The sequence below is a fragment of the Triplophysa dalaica genome, chromosome 5, assembly GCF_015846415.1.
Source record: "Triplophysa dalaica isolate WHDGS20190420 chromosome 5, ASM1584641v1, whole genome shotgun sequence".
NCBI classification, from domain to species: domain Eukaryota; kingdom Metazoa; phylum Chordata; class Actinopteri; order Cypriniformes; family Nemacheilidae; genus Triplophysa; species Triplophysa dalaica.
In genome coordinates this window covers 4,037,157-4,053,548 of record NC_079546.1, presented here as the reverse complement: position 1 = coordinate 4,053,548, position 16,392 = coordinate 4,037,157, and the positions used below count along the sequence as shown (strand labels likewise).

Genomic DNA, 16,392 nt, shown 5'->3' with positions numbered 1-16,392 from the left:
GGATATTCAGTGTCTTTATTTATTGACCTTCTTTATTATTGTGATGCATTTTGATGGGTAGATTGATTGACAATCAACAAATAATTATTAAACCATCCAGTTTCAGATCACTTAGAAAAATAAAAACACAATTCTTTAAACATCTTACATATTAAAAGAATGTTTTTACACAAATAATTTAATTGAAATAGTTACACATCTGACATGATAACGAGAATTCTAAAGGGATGCCATCTTGTCACCTTTCGGCAAAGTTCGTCGTTTTGGATCCAAAATGGGTCACGAGTTAATTTGCAAGAACAGAACTGCTTTTGTTCATTTTCATGATTCATTTACTGTGCATTCCATGTAAGATCATTTAAACAGTTAGATTGTTTTGATTAAGTAATAATAAAAAACAGATAAGTAACACAGTAAAAACACAATAAACATGATTTATGAAAAAGAGTTATCTGGTTTGCAAACAAACTCTTCATGTGGTTGACACTTTTAGCAGATCATGGACTATTCTGAATGTGTCCACTGAATAAAATGAAATACAATTTGTAATAATTATATAACTATATATAAACTATGACTATATATAATATATAGTGTTTGGGTCGGGGGGGTCTCGCATTATTGTCGCCTTTTCAAACCCTGTTGAGTTTGCATCCCTGATTCTTCCAAAACTAAGAAATAAACACAACAAACCCCAAATAAATCATAAATAGTAAATAATGGAACACATTGTTAATGGTCAGGGTTGGGTGTAACTATTCACTAAATAATTAGTAACTGTCATTTTATATTTCCCTTGAAAAAGTAAAGTAAGGGATCACTTCATTTTTTCTGTAATTTTATTTAAAGTACTTTGCGTAATGTATGTGTGTGCAACAGTGGAATTGACATCAAAATTCAAAGTCTAACTTTAAAATCCGTGCTTTAATGTATAATTCTCACATTTTTTATACTTAGGTCAGTTAATTGTACTACTTTATGTAGTTCTATATAATTATTTTGAATGAATTAAGAGTCGTTTCATGTCTATCCTTGAATCACTTAACTAATCAAGCTTGATATAGGATCTAGAAAGTAATTAGTAATAAGTAATTAAAAACTTTTTGGAGAGAGTAATCTAATTACATTATTGGAATCGTAATTAGTAACTTAACTTGTAATTACTTACTTGTTCAGAGTAACATGCACAACACTTTTAATGGTGTACACATAGTTAATTACGTCACTATACTCCACCTAGTCGCGGTGAGTTGTGGGTAATATCAGCCTTTGGAGAGTGCATCGTTCTGCACTTCTGCACGAGTAGTCGACCATCCGGGAATCTTTGGAGTACTACTTTTTTTCAACATACTACAATTTGGGACATACTACTTCTACTTTTTAATACTATAAGGACATATAGTATGCTAATTGGCACCCTGCAGAGGTGTACTTTTGAAAGGTAGGGTACCGCCCATTGACACCTGTTTTTATCTGATTGTTTGATTTCAGTCATGCGCAGATATGAAAACGGGCGGACCTCTGATGACGAGTTTGAGTTTCGTTTCCGTTTAACAGTCTCGATGATTCACACAACACTGACGTAGTGCAGATTTCACAGCAGGTGAACGTTTTTGGGTTCAGTTCATGATGGCGAAGGAAACTCTTCTGAAGATCCTGTGTGGGAATAACGGAGCGATGGAGTACGAGCGCGTTCTCGATCTGTCGTACGGACTGCCGGAGTTATCAGACCTGGATCAGGTCATCAAGGGTGACATCTTCACTGTGATCCAGCACAACGACAGCAAAGAGATCATCGTGAAAGCTGACGTGAAACTGTGTAACAACAACGAGTGTGACGGGGACGTGTGTGGGGATCTGCACTTGTGTAAATATGAACTCATGATGGGACACTGTAGCAGGTATGTGCACATCCCATCGGGGCAAGTTGTCACAAATGTTTACAGTGACTTTAACCTGCAGTGCACACTTTAGAGTGTGAGAGAGACGTGAGATTAGGTCACAGACGATCAAAGTATCTTCTGTCTTATGGTGTGCATTACCTCTTATATAGTGAGAGAACATGCCCATGAGAAATATACTATGGAGTCGCTCCAGTCGTGTCATAACTGGAGAGTTTGTCTAAAGGGCCAAGTATGGTCTGTCCGTCCGCGTCCGCGCGCCGTCCGCATGACGCAATTTTCAACAGCAGTGTCCAATTTTACAACAGCGCATGCGCGAATAAGAGCACTAGTCCACTAGGTATCAAAACACACACTGAAAGTTTGCAGTGCCCCGTTTTCGTAGAAAAATGATACAAAATCAACCACGAACAATAAGCTTAGAAGCATATCATTCTCCTTGCTGTTTGGTTGTTGTTCTTGCTGTTTGCTCGGATTGTTTGCAATGGCGAAAACACTTGCTTAATCTTTAATTTGCAGTGCATCTGTGAATGACCTGACTAAGCGCTGCCCTCTGACGGTCTTGTCACATACTCATGTGTACTGTGCATTGGTTAAACCCGGATGGACACGGAAACAGAAAGTCAAGTATAATCGGGCCTTTATATGTTTGTTTCTGTTTTTGCAGGCGAGTGTGTGTTTTTGGCCACGAGTTGATGTCTAAACACAACATCAGAGTCCTCAGAGATCATCAGATTTCTGCTCTGAGTAAAGAGGAACTGTGCGTGATGTTACTGCAGAGTGACTCCAACCTCTTGCCTCCTGTGAGTTCAACCATTACATCACATCCACGCTTCCAACTTCCAAACATGTTTGTGTCTCCTCTTTTCCCGCCTCTCTGAAATGCGCAGATTTTTTACAAAGCTCATCGCTCTGAAAAGCAAGGTGTGCTATGATTGGGCAGTTAACCAGTGCGTAGTGATTGGTCGAATACTGCAAGCGTGTGACGAAAATGTAACGCCTGTTATCATATTTGGAACATCAGGTTTCAGAGCAATGGTACTGACAGGTACGAACAACTATATAGCGTATACATATGAGCGATCTTAGTCAAATAATACCACGTGCTTACTTTGATTTTTGAGGGTGTGTTTACACACGGTGCTTCAGGCAGTTCTGGATGACCATTCGCTTTTAGATGGAATCCATCTTTAATTCCAAAACTTTCATTTTTGCAATTTTACGTGTCTAATACATTCATTGCCAACTTATTAAACATCAAAGACACAGAAAAACACATATTCGTGCCATATGACCCCTTTAATGAATAGGTGCTTTAGTATATGTAGTGTAGTATGGAGTCTGGGAATAAAAACGGTATAGATAGCAGATTGTTGTACTGTGGTGTTACTGCTGATGTCCTTACAACAGTATATGTGTGGTAAAATAGATATATCTTTATACCAGCTCTGTTGCTCTAACCCCGCACAGGTGTGCGTGTTGTACAACAGAAGCGGTGGGCCGTACGGTAGGTGTCCGGAGAAAGAGCAGTGCAGGAGACTGCACATGTGCGAGAGTTTCATCACAGGACGCTGTACTGTCACAGACTGCGGCAGGTCACATGATTTCCACAGGCCCGATACGCTCAGGATTCTGAGACAAAGAGGAGTGTCTGATGATCTGATGTCTTCTCTTCCCTTCATCTACCGCAACATTCTCATGCTGAAGAGACACGGGAACATCAGACCGAAGTCTGATCTCACCGGCACCAAGAAACATATCCGGCAGAGAAGAAGAAACACAGGTACACTCTTAAAAAAAAAAGGTTCTTTGATGCCATATAAGAAACTTTTGGTTCCATAAAGAACCATTAACATCCAGAGAATATAAAAAAGTAAGAAAGACATGGTTCTTTAAAGAACATTTGACTGAATGGTTCTTTGTGTAACCAAAAAGGGTTCTTCAACAGCATAGCTGTGAAAAACATTTTAAGCATTTTATTTTTAAAAATGTACCAGCGCATGTGCTTTTGAAAGCTGTACAATCGTTCTCACGATGTCAGCTGAACTGTTGTGTTTTATCCACACAGAAAGTGACATCTGCCTCTCATTTGTCAAAGGCTTCTGTAAGCTACGTAAGATATAATCCATCTTCATTTCATTCATGTTTATAATGAATAAACACGTACAAATACATACTGTACAATATAAATGAAATAATAGATTGTATGATAGATTGTGAATTCAATGTGTGTCATTGTCTGACGGCAGGAGAATGCAACAGAATTCATTTTAAAATGCCGTATAAGTGGGAGGTGAAGGTGGGCGACACCTGGGCTGCATTACCAAACAATCAACAGCTTGAGAGAGAATACTGTGAGCCGTCTAACATCAACAGGTGAGAGTATGTCCCATGCTGTGTAAATACACAATTTCAAGTTTATTTTTAACGGCGTCACCACAGCTCTGATCGTCTGTGTGTCATTCTGTTTATTCAAAGATAAAACCATATTACATAACGCGTGTGTTCTATGTGACAGTTCAGGAACGGAGCCTGTTTGTTTTGAGGACATGACTCTGGGTCTGGATGAGGTCCGGCGTCTCTCCACAGAACCCTCAGTTCTCTTTCCCAGTTTCATCCTCACCACCACCTGGATCTGGTATTGGAGAGACCAGTACGATCACTGGGTCCAGTACTCATCACTGGTTTGTGTGACTTGAATAAAGAAACGGATATTACAATACAACGGTTTTCAGATTCTGCCACCTGAAATGTTTCTTCCATAGTCTTTCGTTCTTCTTTTTGAAACGCACAGAAGGAAATGCACAGACTGTGTACGGTGTGCAGTGATGACCTGGAGAAGAGATATCAGCAGTTTTTACAACAGCAGAACCCTTCCCTTAAGGATGATGTTGTGAGGTTCAGAGCAGGAAAACACTTCTATCAGCTGAACTTTAAAGGTGCTTCATGTATAACTGATCCATAGTAATTTAGTCTTTTTAGGTTTTTTTTTACATTGCGGTGTTGTTTTTATGTCAAATTATGTTGTTGTTGTTGTTGTGATGAGATGAGATTTTCTTCTTATCAGGTATTAACTCTTTCACGTACAGATATGATCCAAAGAAATGAAGAAAGTGGAACAGAGAGACCCGTGAGACGACGGCCCGTGTTTGTCTCCTCAGGAGACGTCCACATCTCCAGGACAAGGTGACAATGATCATTCATATCCACCGTTACAGGCCGATGTCGTGTGTGATTTCTTCTGAGTGTGATTTTGTTTGATTGTTTGGCAGGAAAAACATTTCGGCCAGACCTCATGTTTTGAAATGTGTTCCTGGATTTTGGGACCAAAGTGCGATTCCTGACTGTGGATTTCAGGTTCAGTTTTCATCGTTGAATCGTTGTTCCTTAGAGATGATTGATTTCTCATGCATTCATTCTCTTGTTTGCAGAGAGTTCGTCTCCATCCGTCTGACAGAGATTACGGCAGAGTTCAGGATCTCTTCTGTCAGACTATGAGCTCTTTCACCATCAGACAGATTGAGCGTGTACAAAACAGAGAACTCTGGGGAATCTTCAACACGTGAGTGTCAGTTAAAAACAACTAAAGCTGTAAAAACTTTAACAGACAGACACATATAAAGAATACAAGATCTTAAATGCTTTTGGATTCTTCCGCAGCAAAAAAGAAGACATAAAGAAAACTAACCAAGAGAGATTTGGTGAGCGGCTTCTATTCCATGATGCCAAATCCTCTCTCCTCGATGTTGTTTGCAGTCAAAACTTTGACATTGAGATGTCTGAGACCTCAGCGTATGGCAAAGGTACATTACACATACTGTCTATTAAAGACATTAATTTAAAGGGATAGTTTACCTAAAAGTGGAAATTCTGTCATCATTTACTCATGGAACACAAAAGAAGATATTTAGAAGAACATCAGTAACCAAACAGATCTCATCCCCCATTGACTCCCATAGTATTTATTTTCCCTACTATGGCAGTAAATGGGGGATGAGATCTATTTGGTTAATGACATTCTTTAAAATATCTTCCATTGTGTTTAACAGAACAAAGAAATGTATACAGGTTTGGAACAACCTGAGGGTGAGTAAATGATGATAGAATTTTCATTTTTGGGTGAATTGCCCTTTAACTTATGCGTTTCAAATTTTCTTGTGTTTTTCACAGGGATTTATTTCTCAAAGGAGGCACAGTCCTGCCATAGAAACACGGATGTATGTGGAGTGAGGATGATGTTCGTGTGCAGGGTGTTGCTTGGACACTACACCACAGGAACCTTTCATTACCGTTCCCCTCCGCCCAAAATCTCTACAGGAGGTCATTACCACAGCTGTGTAGACAATCTTCGTGACCCGTCAGTCTTTGTGTTGTTTGACAGGTCACAGATTTACCCAGAGTTCCTCATTACTTACGAGCAGAATGAAATGTTTGAAATGTCTCTGATGGCGGGTGTCGCTCATTTAAATGTAAAGAATGTTAGAGAAATTCCCGAAAGCTCAGACGTCGGGACAAACCCAAGCAGTGGAATAAAGTCATCACCTCCTTTTGCTTCTGCTCCTGGGTCAGAACAAACCTCAGGATCCTCTAGTTCCTCCAGTGAAACGCATTCACTCTCTGCTCTCTCGGGTTCAACAATAAAAACAAATCTAATTCTCTCCGCTATAGATTCTGTCTCAAATGTCCCAAAAAGTGATCTCGATTCACTTATGATGATGTTGACTGATGAAATCCCCCTGCTTACACCACTGCAGCCTGCTGTCCAACTGCATGCTGGGAGATTGTCAAATGATCCAGAGCACCAGAACATCCCAGTCGAGTCTGTTAAGCGTTCTTCATCTGAAAACATCCCAAAAGTCCCTGAGATGCACAGCGGTTCTGTGACCTCTTCATCTTCTGGAACAATTCAAGACATTTCAGAGATTCGCAGCGGTTCTGCGATTCGTTCTTCACCTGGAACAATTCCAGACGTATCTGAGATTCGCAGCGGTTCTGCGTTTGGTTCTTCACCTGGAACAATTCAACACGTTTCTGAGATTCACAGAAGTTCTGTGACCTCTTCATCACCTGGAAAAATTCAAGACATTTTTGACATTCGCAGCGATTCTGCGATTCATTCTTCTTCGGGAACAATTCAAGACGTTTTTGAGATTTGCAGCGGTTCTGCGATTCGTTCTTCACCTGCAACAATTCAACACGTTTCTGCGATTCGCAGCGGTTCTGCGATTCTTTCTTCATCTGGACACATCCATGATGTTCCTGAGGTAGGCAGTGGTTCTGTGTCTCTCAGTCAGTTGAGAAGTGATTCGAGGGATTCACTATCCAAAGTGGTCCAGTACTCAAATCATGCTGTGAAATTGCCATCTCCTCCAGTTGCAGCGAACAGATCCTCAGTGTCTGACGGTGGTGGTGTCTCTTCTGCTCAGAGTTTATCTCGCTCTAGTGGATCTGTGTTGAACTCTTCAGCGCTTTCCTCTCGACAGACTGTCGGCTTACATTATAGCAGAGAAAACCCTTCATCAATAAGACATGAGAGTGCAGAGAGAACCCAACGCGATACCACCACCAAGACCACCACCAGGACCACTACAGAGGAGAAAAAATGCACTGTCATGTGATTTCATCTGTCATTGGAAACCTTTTTTAACAATGTATTTAGGTTAAGTTTCATCAATGTACATATTGCAATATTATGATGTATAATAAAACCATGTATTCTGTCTTTATTGTTAATTATGAGAAAAAATGAATAATGTATTGTTTTGGGGGTTTGTAAAGGGGGCTATGACTAAATAAACTGTTGTTAAACCTTTGCAATACACTGGGTCATTAACACCCATAAATCAACGAGAATGACAGAAATGTCTGCAGTTTACTCTCACAATGCATAAAAATACACGATAGTGTAGCCTTAAAAGCGTCATTTTAGCGCAGTTTCTGTTGTCGCTGTTTGAGGATGTTTCTTCTTCTGTGGATCCTCTATTAAAGCTCACATTGTCTTTTATTATCAAACAATGTTCCTCACATCTGTCGCTTTGTTTTAAAAAACATTTCATGTGTTGTGCATCATTTAAGTCTCACACGCAGACCGTGTTTACACGGTCCTCGCGTGTTTACTAACTTGTGTCATTGTTTTTGTCTATAGGTATTTGTTTTTTTCTGTTTGTCACTTGTGTGTTATCTGTGTGAAATAAAATGTGAATAATCTTTGATCTTTGAAACTGCCGTATAATTTACAAAAGTACAAACAAGACAAAACGAATTATTATTCTTCGGATTGTTAACCACTGAGTATATTTCTGGTGTCATCAAATCATGAATGTAAACGCTAACGCATTTTTGTCACAGTGACACCGTGTGTCATTAAATATTAATGAGGTCTGACTGTTCGTCCAATCAGACGCCAGTGAATTAATGCGCCGAGTCCAGCACGTTCACGTCATGCAGCGCGAGCAAGGCGGTGTGTGGCACGAGCGCAGACTCATCTGAGGTAAATCTATCAAAGCTTCCATTACGATGATATTTCACGTATTTTCATTTAATATTTGTCTGTAATGCGTCATGACGGATCGTAAGTGTGCAGGAGATGTTCTGATATAGATTAAATGCTGTGTTTTCATTGTTATTGATTGGTGGAGCGTAGAAGCTGCTGTATGTTCATGTAACGCATCAAAAATGAAGACAATTATTACAACAACGTCACATATATCGTTAGCTGTAGAGATTATGTCTTCAAATGTAACAGCGTTTGATCTATGTGAAATGTTTAGTGTGTTCGCTGTGGAAAAGGGAATTCCCGGCATGTATCGATCCGTTCATCCTAACAGAAATCACGCAGATTTATTTATTCATAATCAATTATTCATCGAGTTTATTCAAATCATATTTTGCGGAATAAATCAAGAGTTTTTCAGTGCTTATAAAGGGAACGCGTTATTCTGTCACATTCACTCATTTTTTTACGTGTTTTGCGTCCATCTGCACTGCAAACGATTCGACGCTATCAAATGAAACGGTTTCGTCACAATCAGCGCAGTGACGTCACTCTTAAGCGCACCTGCTCTACATATCGACGCTTGTGTTAATTATACTTGACGCGTCACTGTATGGTTCCTTAAGGTATTTTTTTTAGATGTTTAATAGTTATGTGATGCATTTTTTTCTCGTATTATTCACACTGTTGCTCTTTTACTTCACACGCACGCACACGCACACACACACCTGTTTGCTTTATTATCTCCGAGGGGACAGTCCATAGGCGTAATGAGTTGTATACTGTACAAACTGTATATTTTATCCCTTAACCTAAAGATGGTAGAAAACTTTGCCTTTTTAGATTTACAAGAATGACTGTTCTGTACATTTATAACCTTTAGTGCCCGTGGGGACCTCAATTTTGGTCCCCAAAGTGACACCGGTCCCCATGAGTCAGTGTGCATTCAGGTTAAGGTCATCACTAACATATAAAAACCAAGTCCTCACACACACATTTATTATTTTACATTTTTACATCATCCGTGTTAAAAGCGTACAGAAGATGATCTGTAAAGTTTTTGTGTGTTTGGGCTTTTTGTCATGTTTATACAGATAATTGTTGTCATGTAAAGTCACACATCACTACGAGTTAGTGTTTTGGACTGTTGACACCTGTATATTGAGCTAAACATTGATCTGCTCATTCTATACAGATCTAAATCTTCATCTATGTCTTATTCGTCTGGTCGTTTTCTGAATCCGTTAACCCAAAGCGTGTTCTATCAATGGCTTGTAATTGTGTTATTTCATTAAGTTCATTCAGTTGTCCCGTGTGCCAAAAATATAAAGGAAAGATTTAGTCATCTTCTGCCCTGTTTTCAGTTCAGGTTGAGTTCAGTCACTGCGGATGCTGTTAAACACGTCTAAAAGACTTGTGAGCTGTTATGGTACAGAAACATAATCATACTGTAGCTTGATGTGTGACATTCAGATAATTTATATGAGTTATTTACTGTACAGTCAAACACAAATATATAGACGACGTGCAGTGACTGTGCACAAGCATAATGACGCTCCTCGTGGTCTCAGATATGACCAATGTGTAATGTAAGAATTCTGTTGTTATGTACTCTCATGATGCTATAAAATGTAAAATGCATTTTGCTTCAGTCTTGATCAATATAGATCAAAGTACATTGTATATCGGGACAAAAAAGTTATTTTTGAGTGAATGACATTTTGTGCAACTCAAACTATTGTGTTTCCATAAGTCTTGCTGATCTTCAATGATTCATCTGTTTGATTCCTTCAAGCACTTTTGGGTTCCTGCAGTGTGCTCGGTGTTTTTAGTTGTTTGAGCAGTGCACTATAATGACACGAACATTAACTGCAACACACACATACACACGCACACACACACACACACACTCTCTCCAACCATAATGTGCTCTGTTCTGCCTCATCTGCTCATGGCTTCATTATATTGCATCTGAAAAAGATGTAGAAATGCGTCAGCAGGTTTGATGCTTGGAGGCTGCTGTGTGTGTTTCTGTGTGAGCTCATCTTGACAGAAAGACAGATTATAAAGTTTTAGGGAAGAGAGACGGATCAAAACTCTCGGCTTCCCAATGGAATGCATTTAACTTAATGTTTTGTGTCCAATATTTAATCCAGCAAATGCAAAAGTACATGTCTACCGTAGCCACGTTTACATGCAACCAGATAATCCACTTGTAATCGGATTGATGGCTCAATCAATCTAATTGATGTCCATACGATTGAAGTTTAGATCGGATTGAAAGGGGTGGTGTAGACCGAAACCAGACTGATCAAGAGGAGACAATGAAGCATGTAAATGAATCAAAGTATTTTCTCAATCAGATTAAAAAATACCTTGCGCACATGCGCAGTAATTATTTTATAACATTACATGTAAGGGATAATGTACAGGCAGCTGGTTGTTATCGCTGAAATAAAACCCAACAGTGTGATCAGGATGTGAAACGGAGGGTCTTGTATCAGACTGAAGGACGTGCTTTTGTTTGAGATAACAGCCGGCTGCTTGTTCATTATCCCGCTTATAACACGGCTGCTTGCCACATGAGAAAAAAACTGGACATGATGTGATTTTGATATATTTATTAGCTCATTTTTACCGAACGCAGACCTTTTGCAAAAAAAGCAGTTTACCTTTCGGTTTTAAGGTAAGAAATAATGTTCAATCATTTGTAAATATAATTTCATACGTGTTATTAAAAGATATATTTATATTTAATTTGTCAAAAAAACCTGTCAAAAGGATTTTTGAGAGGTTGTTATCTGGGAATAACGAACCTGCAAATGTCACAACTGGCCAATCCGTATCAAGCATTCCAACGAGCCGTGTAATAAAAAACCAATAAAGAATGTTGTGTTTTTCGGAAACTTTGTTTTCTTTGAAAATCTGTAAATACTTTACTGTCTTCCTTCCAGAGATGGAAGTTTGAAGTGAGATGTTAGACGCTGTGCTTAGTTTTGCCATGTCATGTTATGTTTAAAGTACTTGGTCATTCGGGAACATTTTTAACGGTTGTCGCAGTTGTTTAAAATTGAGTTAAAAGTGGATTAATGTTATCCATCATATGTTGATATTTGGGTTACGCAAGGTCATTTGAGATGTTTTTGGATCATTTTGAATGACCTTTGAATTACATTTTATGTGAATTTGGCAACCCTAGCTGTTTGCTTGCACAGTGGTTTTGATCAGAATATATTTCATATACATGTAAACAATTTTTGAATCGCATTGCAACGTTCAGGGGACATGTAAACAGCACTGAAATGATCTGCAATCAGACTGAATTAATTTCATTTGTAAACTAGAGGATGTTTACATGTACATTTGTAAAAAAATCTATATTGACTAGCTGATCATCATGATGACCGATTCTTGATCAGCTTAAATTGTCATTGGTCCTCTTCCAGGGTGACATAATTTCCTGTGGGTGTTTTGCAGCAGTATTGAGCTGCTGTCTGAACCTCGGGCTTCACTTTCTGAATCAATAACAATCAGCTCACTTCAGTTCTTTGACCAGTTGTAAATCTTTTTATTGAATAGTCGATTCATTTTTGCTGTTTTTAAAATGAGACTTTCTCCATGAGTAGATTTTGTGTCCATTTAAAGAATCGTTTTGTTTAGAAAGCTGCTCTATTTTCTGCAGAGTAATGTGATGTGACTTCAGATTTATGAGCGTGTCTCTGCAGTGGAAAGGATGCCGAAAAGGAGGAAAAATGTGCCCGATGGAAAAATATCACATCATGAAAGTCTAAACATTATTCGGAATAAAGTGAAAAACAGGAAGCGTTATTCAGATCGACATTCTACTACACATGTCTTTCTGTTCATTGGAGGGGATGGACTGTGTAGTAAAATGATTGGCATACGTGCACGGCAAAACCCAGGTTATTGACTGAAGATGTCACTGCAACTACAGCTTTTTTTTTTTTTTTACTTTCTTTTATCATTTGAGTTTTCATTATTTACTGATGTTTATTTAAAAGTTAAAAATGCTGTAGGGTGCCGTTTCACTGATGGATTTGCGCGTTAAACATTGACGGATGTTTCATCCTCATTTATTTCAGATATGACATTCCAATTTCAAGTATTTAACTATTTAACCATTTATTTTAATTTATTGAAATAAGTTATATATTTCTAAACCACCGCACCACAGCGGTTGATTTGTCTGTTACCACCGTGTCTATTACCACATTTCCTTCAAACACACCTGGACATCTGAAGTTCACAAGCTGTTGTGTCTGGAATCACCAGGTGCAGTTTTCAGCAAGTCTGTCTTTGAAATTGTGATTTAAAATATATGTTTGCAAACAATCAAATGAAATATGAAATTCAAGTATAGTATTCCTTATCTTGCAATATTTTTATGTTTGAGGTATAACTGTGTCACTTTACATCAAATAATGAAATCTTGTAGTCTCTTTAAGTAACGTTCACCACAGACCAAAATTCAGTCATACATTTTAAGATGCTTGAGGCATCTTGGATGGCCTGCAAATGGACATCAGAACTAAAGAAGTCCTTTATATTCTAGTGTAAAAAATAATAATAATACTGTGTAGCGGGGTTAAACTTCACAATGTGTCACATTTATGGATATTTTCTATGATTTTTATTGTGTACCAGATTTTCCTATATTTTACAGTACATGATCTAGATGAACATAGCAGATTTCATGTGCCTGTTCCTGTGAACTTTATTCAGCTTCATGTGCTGAATTATGTTGTTTATGTTGACGTTATATAATACAGCAGACATTCTGATGTAGCATAACTGGTCTGTGTGTTTTATAACCTGAATCGCTCAAATACCGTAAATACACAACGTCTTGGGTGGTACCACGTTTTAGAGAGTCAAGCATTAAAAAAAAGATGCAGTTGCTTAGCGACTGATCCTTTGCTTTCCTAGTGTGGGAGTACCAAAACATGTAGAACATGAGTTTGACAACGATGTTAGCAGCATGAGATAACTAAAGTGGTGAATCTCTAAATGAGCAGGTGTGTCAAACCATAATACTGGAGGCACTGGTCATTAATAGAAAATATCTTACGACCCAGTGTGATGTTTCCGGACATTTTTGAGCACAGATTTTGAATCTGAATAAATATTGATAGTATTCTGTAAAATCACCTTATCAGGAACAAACTCCAGACAAATCCCTCATGCCCCCTCTCTTTCTCACTTCCTCCTCTCTTTCTGCCTATCTTGTCCTCTCTCTCTTTTTCTTTCTCTCTCTCCTTCATATATTTCTCACTGCCATGACCAGACTATTGACTTTCCCTCTTTATATGTGAATGTTTGGTTGTGTGTCTGTTGTGATTTTTTTCCTCTGGCTCTGTGTGTCTCTGCGTCATTAACACTCTCACTTCACATGTCTGTTGTTTATCCCTGCAGTAAAACTCACATTATTTTAATGAGAAAATTCTCATTACTCGCCGACAGCAGATAAATGCAGTGGTGCGTTTCCTCTTTAAAGTTTTTATTTTAGAATTGCTTTCAAAGGCAGGTTAGTAAGACTTGAAATTCCAGCCATGTTATTGAGGGCCAGCGTATACAACGTCCGACTCCATCTAATGTCTCCTTATATACACTGTATGGTAAATCCTGCTGATAAATGTCTTCTGTGCTTTCTTTGTGTCTCAGATTAATCACCAGCTTCATCATGAATTACCTGCGCAGACGTCTGTCAGACAGCAGCTTTGTAGCCAACCTGCCCAATGGTTACATGATGGACCTCCAGAGACCCTCTAGTTCCACCAGCTCCCCGGCTTCCCCGGCCACAGAGCGCCGCCAGCCGCCTGTACCACCCGCACAGCCGGCCCCTCAGGCTCAGGCTCCGCCCACACAACCGGCTCCGCAGGCCCAAGCCCCACCTGCTGCCTCCGGTGGGTTCCTCAGCTCGTTCTCCAGCGTGGTGAAGACGGCTCAGCTCGCCAGTGCCGTGCAAGCCAAAGCTGCTGCTCAAGCCAAATCCGCCGTATGCAAACCCAAAGTTCTTCTGGTCATCGATGAGCCGCTCACAGACTGGTAAGATCAGTGCTGAGACTCAGCTACATCCACTGACAGTAAAGAGTTTTTTAAGGTTTCTGTTTAGGGTTTGACGTGTCTGTGTTCACACGGCTAGAATCTGTCCCACAGGTCATTCACACCACTCTGCATGCGTTTACTCAATATTTTGGCTAAATGGTTTGTTTAAAGTGACTTTTAACACATTGTACCATTTTAAATTTTGCAAGTAAATCTACCTCAAGTTTTTCTATAAATTTGTACTGTAAAGCAAGATTAAGTCTTTAAATGTGTTTTTACCTGCACAACACTGACGTTTTTTTACCACAAGATGGTGCCATAATCCATCAGCTCTCTGTCAGAATCAGACTATCATCAGCAGGTGGCGCTAGATATCTGTCATGAGCTTCTAGGGTTCACAAAGTGAGTTTTGTGTTTTTTAATTCATCCCTGTGTTCTAAAAATTCACCAAAATTAAAAGTTTATTGGCGTCAGGGTTAGTGGGTAAATGTTTTCTGTAAACGTGTCCTCAAGCAACATGTGCTTTACCCAGATACACCTGTCATTAAGATTCATATAAAACAAATGTTAGATCATTTCTATGATATCAATGAATGATTATAGGCTATGAGGAATCTCTTATGATCAGTAATGAATATTTCAAGCTCGAGCTGATGTCATGATGGATTACTCCCACATCTCAGTTAATGTCAAACACAAAAGCCTGAAGTGTGTGAAATGAAGGGGAATCGTCAATGATCCCCATTGACTCATGTTGTGTGTTTGTGTGTGTGTGTGTGGGTGTATATGGGACGTCCTATGGCAGTGCTCATGACATTATTTCTTCCATCATGATGAATGCTGCGGTCGTCTGTCCATTACACTTCATCAGCTGTGACATACACAAAAACAAAACCACACACACAGACTTGTTTTTATAGTCCAGAGATAATACAGCTGTGAGCTCAGTGCTCAGAGATTTTGCTGAAATCATTTGACATTTCTTTAACAATAGCGCTGTTCAGCTTCAGTAAGAGTGTTTGCTGTCAATGATTTTCATCATTTCTCTTACTTTTGTCGAATCTTGATTAGAAACACATCTGATATGTTTGTAATAATACATTTCTCACAAGGTTAAGGCAGTCAGTTGAATCTGCAGATATCAGGTACCTGTATGTGTTTTGAAGCTGATGACACAACACGAGGGTTAAAATCTGTGAGCAGATTCCTCTCTCTCTGTCAGCTCTGTGTCTCTCTGCTTGTCTGTCTCTCTTCCACTGTGGGCATTCCTGAGCGGAGTCAGGGAGTCGCTGGGAGACGCATTCTGCCCCTGACAGACGCGTTCCAGTTCCCAGCGCTTCCATGCTTCTGTGTGTGAGGACACAATCAGTCAGCTTACAGCACGACATTGCTCTCTTCTGCTGCTCCTCTCGCTCGCTTTCTGTCTCTCTCTGTCTATCTGTCTGTCTGTTTGTTTCTCTTTTAGGCAGGTGCTTTTATTTGCACTGTATTCAAGGTTTATGTATGATCTGTTCACACATATTTTGGAAATTGTGGTTGCTTGCAGCAGTCATTGAGATGCTCAATCATGACACATGAGTTTATAGTGTTCGTACAATCATGATGAAATGTGTTTTATATTTAACTACCATGAATGTTTTGATTGACCGAACTCATCAGTGTAGTTACTGTATAATTCACAATAAACACGAGCTCATGTACAGTAATCGTTTGTGATTCAATGCCTCTGAAAGTCCTGATGTAAATTTTGTGTTTCTCCTGCAGGGTGAAGTATTTCAGAGGACGGAGGTTGAATGGAGACTATGAGATTCGTGTTGAACAGGTGTGTGTGTTTAAATCTCACTTCAGCATCATTTCCTCTTATTTCTCATTAAATGTTGCTAAACCTAAATTATTTTAGCAGTCAGACATGTAATCGCTTACAAGTGTGCG

The 16,392-nt window shown here is 39.1% G+C and overlaps 2 protein-coding genes across 2 annotated transcripts in view; both read left to right on the top strand.

Moving 5' to 3' along the window:
* The first annotated feature begins 1,505 nt into the window (after window positions 1–1,505).
* On the top strand, window positions 1,506–8,111 carry LOC130421056 (protein mono-ADP-ribosyltransferase PARP12-like). Its single transcript, XM_056748722.1, has 12 exons — window positions 1,506–1,901; window positions 2,569–2,704; window positions 3,372–3,684; window positions 3,970–4,014; window positions 4,151–4,277; window positions 4,420–4,585; window positions 4,696–4,840; window positions 4,991–5,087; window positions 5,174–5,258; window positions 5,333–5,463; window positions 5,562–5,704; window positions 6,072–8,111. Exons 1-12 carry the CDS (start codon window positions 1,627–1,629, stop codon window positions 7,517–7,519), a joined length of 3,111 nt encoding a protein of 1,036 aa, XP_056604700.1. The 5' UTR covers window positions 1,506–1,626; the 3' UTR covers window positions 7,520–8,111.
* A 189-nt stretch (window positions 8,112–8,300) lies between these two features.
* syn3 (synapsin III) overlaps window positions 8,301–16,392 on the top strand; it is a 28,533-nt gene continuing 20,441 nt past the window's right edge. Inside the window, exons 1-3 of the mRNA XM_056748723.1 lie at window positions 8,301–8,391; window positions 14,077–14,460; window positions 16,225–16,282. Of these exons, the coding sequence (XP_056604701.1) occupies window positions 14,096–14,460; window positions 16,225–16,282 (423 nt within the window). The 5' untranslated portion in view covers window positions 8,301–8,391; window positions 14,077–14,095. The remainder of the gene's footprint in view (window positions 8,392–14,076; window positions 14,461–16,224; window positions 16,283–16,392) is intronic.